This window comes from Salvia splendens, chromosome 15, assembly GCF_004379255.2.
Source record: "Salvia splendens isolate huo1 chromosome 15, SspV2, whole genome shotgun sequence".
NCBI lineage: Eukaryota > Viridiplantae > Streptophyta > Magnoliopsida > Lamiales > Lamiaceae > Salvia > Salvia splendens.
In genome coordinates, this window is record NC_056046.1 from 29,544,414 (window position 1) to 29,552,025 (window position 7,612).

A 7,612-nucleotide genomic window follows, 5' to 3' on the forward strand; every position below is an offset into this window, starting at 1 on the left:
TTTTCTGTGTGACTCGTTTAATGGGCAAGGGCCCGTTGAATTAAGGCTGAAAATGACTGCTTTATTATCATGAAAAATTCAGTGATAATAATATGTGCAACACTATTTCAATCTTAAATAACATAGAATTTACAAATATAGCCCTCGGCCGTAGAAATATAAAAATCATCTTTATTAGCTTTTAAACATCACTTGAAAAGACTAGTTCAAGACATAATTGATATATTTTCATAGGTGAAATAATTATGCGACAAATTCAACCATCACACTAATAAAAATATGAAATATCTATGTCACTAGTAATCTGGTGGATAACTTCGACCTGAGCTCGATTAGGATGGTTATGCCGGGGGCGGCGCCGCTGGGGAAGGAGCTGGAAGCGGCTATGCTGAGCCGCGTGTCGCATGCGGTTTTTGGACAGGTGAAAAGTGATAAATAACTGATATGCCTAACTTCATTTTTCATGTCCTTCAAATGATCATTTAATACCAGAAACACTAAATTCAATTTAATTACTCCCTATATTTGTGTTGAGATTATAAGAATTGTACTACTAATTGATTTACTTTGTTTTACTCTAAATTCAATATTAGGAAAATTAGTCGGGTAGGTGGAGGAATGTGAAGTTAGGTCGGATTAATTTGTCATTACTCCTCATTGATGTGATGTATATATATCTAATCGATTCGAATCTTTATCATGGTACCACTTGCATCTAATACTTTGACAATTTTGAATTATAATATAACTAAATATAACTTACAAAAAAATATAGTATGGACAAACAGGCTAGGAAATTTATGTTTATTAGTCAGCCCATGAATTTATTATTTATGTCCAATATCATGAATTCCTTGTGGTCTACCTAACCCACCTAGAATAATGGACAAACGGGCTAGGAAATTTATGTTTATTAGTCGGCCCAGGAATTTATTATTTTTATCTAATATCTTTGAATTCCTCGTGGTCTATCTAACCCACCTAGAATAAAAAAGTATATAAATTATGATAATATTATTATTATTATCATACATGGCTAAGTACATAACTTCTTGTACAAATTTTTAACATGCATGTTACGTGGTAGCAACTGCAGATATTTGCAGCCATTCTATAATTAATTACACAATTTATTGAAATTATCAGACTAAGATGGGATCATCACTATAAAAAAAGGGGTTAAATAAAATGAAATCAAATTAAGTATGCCATTCTATTGTTCAATAAATAAATGTTGAATTTGTTGAAAATTCGGTGCAATTTCTCTCTCTAGGAACCGTGCATTTAGTTATATTATAAATCAAAATTGACAAAGTATTAGATGCAAGTGGTACCATAATAAGGATTCAAATCGATTAGTTATATATGCAATACATCAATAGGGAGTAATGACAAGTTAATCCGACTTAACTTCACATTCCTCCACCTACCCAACTAATTTTCCTAACACTGAATTTAGAGTAAAATAAAGTAAATCAATTAGCAGTATAATTCTTATAATCTCTACACAAATATAGGGACTAATTAAATTGAATTTAGTGTTTCCGGTATTAAATGATCATTTAAAGGACGTGAAAAATGAAGTGAGGAATATAAGTTATTTTTCACTTTTAACCTGTCCAAAACCGTCTGCGACTTCCAGCTTCTTCCCCAGCGGCACCGCCCCAGACAGAACCATCCTAATCGAGCTCAGGTCGAAGTTATCCACCAACGGAATTATTTTTGACATAGATGTTTCATATTTTTATTAGTGTAATGGTAGAACGTGTCGCAGAATTATTTCACCTACTGACATAGATCAATTGTTGTAACACCCCCTATTTTGTATTTACATTCACATACATACATATATTTATTATAGAGATGGGGTCCTCTTCTATTGCTTATAGCATCATAATCCAAAATCAAGACCAAATCTCTACCCTTAGATTTTAACATGAGTGCATGAGATTAAATCTTACGATTCTCAATAAATAGTAGACAAAATATCAACACAGTTTTACTGAGATTTCACATGTATTATATTGAAATTTTACATGCAATATATTGAGATTTTATATGCATTATATTGAGATTTTTTTATGTATTTGTTGATAAAAAATATGCTTATCAACATATACGAAAACTGAAACAAAAATCATAAAATTTCATCATCTGAACATCGTCGGAACATATGCAAGTGAGATCTTGTAACGCCCCACTCTCTGAACCCTAATTTTCGAACCATAAAATTTTTGCATTAAATGCTTTTAATGCCGTGAAGTATGTGGATTAAATGATGAGTGAATTAATTGCATGAATTCTTTGTGACCTAATTGCGATTTGGAGTTGAGATTTGGTTTGAATAGTCAAATCCGTTGAGTATATGACGTGGCAGTTGATTAGTCAATACTATTGAAGAAATGACGTGGTCGTTGAATGGTCAATATCGTTGAATATGTGACGTGACCGTGTGAATTATGATGCGGGGTGAAATATATTGTGGTGAATTATTTCCTAAGGGCGAGTGAGATTAAATTCGTTCATCAATAAATATCATACATATTTTTCTTGGAATTTTCGACCACTATGATTTATGGAAAGGAATTCTATTTTCTTGGATTTAATTATTTGCTTGGGATATTCATCCAAATTAAATCCAAAGTCCGATTATTCTCCATTTCCTCCAAGAAATTTTCGACCCCTATGCTTATACTATGGAGATTTCGAAAATCTCCTATTTATGGGAGAAGGAATTATTTTATTATATTATTTGATCCCTTATTTATTCCCTTCCATGAATAAATATAAATATCCTAGGAAATCTTACCATATCTAAGGAGATCTTGCCATATCCTATTTAAATTAGGATTTGAATTTAATTCCTTGTGGGAGAGGAATAAAAATCGCCTACTTCCGTATTTTAATAGTGGAAATTTTTATTTTTATTCTGCTCCGTGATATTTTATTCTACTTTGTGATATTCCAAGTAAATTCCAAATTAATTCATATGCTGATTAAACAACGTAGAATTCGAAATCCCTTATTTCTCTACCAGAATTAACGCTACTTTCTCTCTCCCATATCTTCCCAAATCTTTATTTAATTAATTATGGGAATATATTCTTGCACTCTATAAATAAGAGAGAAAACCTAACCCTAGCCCCCACTAAATACACGCCTACTTCTCTCCCTCACTCCACTCTTCACTCTCCCTCTCACTCTCAATTTTTCTTCTACTTTTCTCCAAGAATTCTTCATTCTTTGCAAAGAATTGAAGTTGAAACTCAAGAATTGTTGAAGAATCAAGGGTAATACTTTGTTCTACCATTCGTTTCTATCAAGAAAAGGTTTTTTTGATCTATCTAACCGATTAATTGGTGTTCTTGAACCCTCATGCATATAGATCGAGCGAAAAGGGAAACAATTGGTGAATTAGAAGTGTTGTGCATGTGTGTATGCCGCGCGTGTGTGCGTGTGTGTGCGTGTGATGTGTGTTGTGTGAAGAACACTCATGCGTGACCATGTTTTGATGATAGATCTGGTGTTGTAGTATGAATAAATTGATATGAAGAGCATGTCTTGATTGTGAATATTAATATAAAACAAATCAATGGGAAAAGGGAAACGTTTGGGGATATGCATGATTTTGAGTCGTTAATCGAGACTGATTTGTGATACATATTATTTAAAGGTGATAATCGCGCTCAAAGCATGATAGCAAAGGGAAGAAAGTACTTGAGATCTAAGCAGTCGAGGTGGGCTTTCTTTTAAAATAAGGACAACGTCCTAAATCTTTATCGTTGAGAATGAAATCTGTTTTATCATGCCGTGATTTGTTTTGTCGTGCCTATCCGTTGTGGCCTTGCCACTATTATTAAATCGAATTCGGATCCTCGTAGGGCAGCAAACCCTACTTGGATTAGTGTACACCAATGTTAGACCGTGTGTCAGCGTACGGGTTGGCCGGTCTAGTGACCTGGTTTGCGGCCGCATTCCTTGTCATGTAGAATGAGGATATGGTAAACGTCGATGAGAAAAATGGTTGCGCGACCGTGACTTTTGAACGAAGGAAATATTTTGGTGCTTCGGGCCTTTCTAAAGATAAAACCCCGATTGACACTTGAAAATGGCATGATAAATAATACTTTGATAAACTGTTTTCGGCATAAGTCCACTGAGTACTAACTCAGCCTTGTATGTGTTTTCCCTATGTGCAGGTTGAGCGGCGACCAGCGGTTGGCGGTGTTGAGCAACTTAATTAAAATGTTGTGAATGTCTTGAAACTCTTATATGGCTCATTTCATGCATCGGTTTAAAGGGTAAAAAGTACGCCACTTGATCTGTTTATTGCGGAAAACAACAGTTAAAAGTGCAGGAATGCAGCTTGACCAAGGCATCAAGGCTAAACTCAAGTCGGCACAAAGGACGCAAAAGTCCAAGAAATCAGGGAGATTGATGAAGGGGAGTGATCAAGCAGTTAGGCGGGGACCATTGGCAAAGAGAAGAGGACACGTGCCGATACAAAGGACACCATCCTGCTATGAAGGGACCACTGTCTTCTAGAGGGAGGAATACGTGTCGACCAAAGAGACGCGCGGTCCTGGAAGAAAGCGAATATTCGCCGACAAGGTTGTTATCCCTGCTGGAGGATCGCTGCGGCGTGCCTATAAATAGAGGCTGCGACACCACAATAGAGAATCCTTTATTCGCTTTCTAGTTAGTTCTTAGTTTTAGCTTAGTTTAGTTAACTTTCATTCCAGTTCTTAGCTAGCTTAGTTTAGAATTTCAGTTAGTGAAGCGTAAGTGATTCAGTGCGATAGAGGCTTCAGTTCTGTCCGGCGCAGTTTCCAGTTTCCGACCAAGAATCGCTCGGTCTTTACTAGCTTTATGTTCTTTAAATTTCGTAGCTAGTTTTCGTTTTGGACGAGATCTATTCTGGAATCAAAGTTCTTTTGTTTTCGGATCTTCAAGTTCACTGTCGCAGTTTAATTTCTCGCTTTTAAATATTGTTCCATGTGCCTAGTTATAATGAATGTTAAAATGATTTACTGTTCCGTGGTTTAATCAAGTAGTTAGTCTATCACATTGAATCTGATACGATACATCGTGAACCCTAGATCCAGAAATCCACCGTCCACAACCTCTGCCACCTTCACACGCTTCTCGTTATCCACCACCATGAATTTCTCCTTGAACGACTCCATTCCTCCTCCCATCCATGATCAATTAATCAATTAAATTAATTAGGATAATTACATAAATCTAGCGGAAGTTGATTGAACTGGATGTGGATGGTACCTGGATGGAAAAAGACTTCGAGAATGGTTCCGGCGCCTCCGTCCCCTTGGACGACGTCGACCAGGCTGATAAAGTCGGAGTTGGCTTCCTCCGCCACTTTGGGGAGCTGTAGTGTGCCGTAGAGCTTCCGCGCTTCGGTTGCCGGTACATCAACCGTCATCTCAGCGGACATTGTTCCGTACATCTTCGATTTCCGGTTGTGGCGGATGTGATGTCTATGCACTACAAAGAGGAATTGAGATTGAGAGGGTTATTATTTATAAAATAAGGGTGTGGTTGAATTGGTAAATAGGGACATTCATAGTGCATTTAACGGCCCAATATAGTGTTTGATTTGTTGGTTAAATTTTCTGTGTAACTCGTTTAATGGGCAAGGGCCCGTTGAATTAAGGCTGAAAATGACTGCTTTATTATCATGATAAATTCAGTGATAATAATATGTGCAACACTATTTCAATCTTAAATTACATAGAATTTACAAATATAGCCCTCGGTCGTAGAAATATAAAAATCATCTTTATTATCTATGAAACATCACTTGAAAAGACTAGTTCAAGACATAATTGATTTATGTTTCATAGGTGAAATAATTCTTCGACAAATTCAACCATCACACTAATAAATATATGAAACATTTATGTCACTAATAATTCCGTTGGTGGATAACTTCGACCTGAGCTCGATTAGTATGGTCGCATGCGGTTTTTGGACAAGTGAAAAGTGAAAAATAACTGATATACCTAACTTCATTTTTCATGTCCTTCAAATGATCATTTAATACCAGAAACACTAAATTCAATTTAATTACTCCCTATATTTGTGTTGAGATTATAAGAATTATAATACTAATTGATTCACTTTATTTTACTCTAAATTCAGTGTTAGGAAAATCAGTTGGGTAGGTGGAGGAATGTGAAGTTAGGTCGTATTAATTTGTCATTACTCCTCATTGATGTGATGTATATATATCTAATCGATTGGAATCTTTATCATGGTACCACTTGCATCTAATACTTTGACAATTTTGGATTATAATATAACTAAATATTACTTACGAAAAAATATAGTATGGACAAACAGGCTAGGAAATTTATGTTTATTAGTCAGCCCATGAATTTATTATTTTTTTTCCAATAACATGAATCCCCTGTGGTCTATCTAACCCACCTAGAATAATGGACAAACGGGCTAGGAAGTTTATGTTTATTAGTCGGCCCATGAATTTATTATTTTTGTCTAATATCTTTGAATTCCTCGTGGTCTATCTAACCCACCTAGAATAAAAAGAGGATATAAATTATGATAATATTATTATTATCATACATGGCTAAGTACATAACTTCGTGTACAAATTTATAACATGCATATTACGTGGTAGCAACTGCAGAGATTGGCAGTCATTCTATAATTAATTAAATAATTTATTGAAATTAACCGACAAAGACGGGAGCATCACTATAAAAAAAATAGACTAAACCCTAACCCTAGCATCACTATAATTAATTAAACAATTTTTATTTGCTCCATATTGTGGGATTTTATTTTATTCCTTCCACAATTTAATTATTTTAATTGGGTGTGAATTAAACCTAGTACATAAAATAGACTAAACCCTAACCCTAGCCACTATTTTCACACGCCTCCTTCTCCCTCATTCTCTCCTCACACGCCTCTCTCCTCCCTCTCTTCATTCTCTCCAAAAATCCTCCATTCATCCTTGTTCTTGCATCAATTGGAGTTGAAACTTCAAGGTTCACCAAAGAATCGCATCAATCTTTGTTTCTACCGTTCGTTTTGATCAAGAAATGTATATTTATTTCACTTTTCCTCATCCCTTCCATTGGAACCTTGATTTTGATTCATTCATGCATATAGTGAGTGTAGAGATCGTAGATCTAAGTTTTAATCGGGGGGAATTGTTTGATTGCACAAGAAAAGATGTGTGTATGCGTTTATGGTTGTATATGAATGAATTTGCGGATGATTTGTGGTAAATGCTATGTGAATATATGAGAATATGATTATGAAATCTTTTTGAATCATGATTATGTGTTAGAAGCATGAATATATGTGTTAGAAGCATGAATATATGTGTTTAGATGAATATTTGAGAAACCCTAATTCAAAATTGTGAAGCATGAAAACTGTGGTGTTCGGGCAGTAGATTCTGACGTGTGTTTGACCAACTAAACGTTCGTATTTTGGTGCAAATTTTTAACTGGGTAAATTTCAAGGTGTTTTCTGTGTTGTGTGAAAATTTCAGCCGTTTTGGACGAAAAATGAATTTTTAATGAATTTTTGAATTTGACTGCGCAGTTCTGCCAGAATTTGT

The 7,612-nt window shown here is 35.1% G+C and overlaps 1 protein-coding gene and 1 long non-coding RNA gene across 4 annotated transcripts; one reads left to right on the forward strand and one right to left on the reverse strand.

The window, feature by feature from the left end:
• The first annotated feature begins 3,174 nt into the window (after window positions 1–3,174).
• LOC121767698 lies at window positions 3,175–4,952 on the forward strand. Of its 3 annotated transcripts, none has more exons than XR_006043179.1 (3): window positions 3,175–3,329; window positions 3,674–3,737; window positions 4,200–4,952. It is a non-coding gene; the product is annotated as an uncharacterized LOC121767698 (long non-coding RNA). The 3 variants fall into 3 exon arrangements; XR_006043178.1 differs by having other exon boundaries at window positions 3,175–3,290; XR_006043180.1 differs by lacking the exon at window positions 3,674–3,737.
• An 82-nt stretch (window positions 4,953–5,034) lies between these two features.
• LOC121767697 (norbelladine synthase-like) lies at window positions 5,035–5,677 on the reverse strand. The gene is made up of 2 exons (XM_042164023.1): window positions 5,281–5,677; window positions 5,035–5,188 (listed from the first exon to the last, which is right to left on the reverse strand). Exons 1-2 carry the CDS (start codon window positions 5,462–5,464, stop codon window positions 5,055–5,057), a joined length of 318 nt encoding a protein of 105 aa, XP_042019957.1. The 5' UTR covers window positions 5,465–5,677; the 3' UTR covers window positions 5,035–5,054.
• Window positions 5,678–7,612: the final 1,935 nt, after the last annotated feature.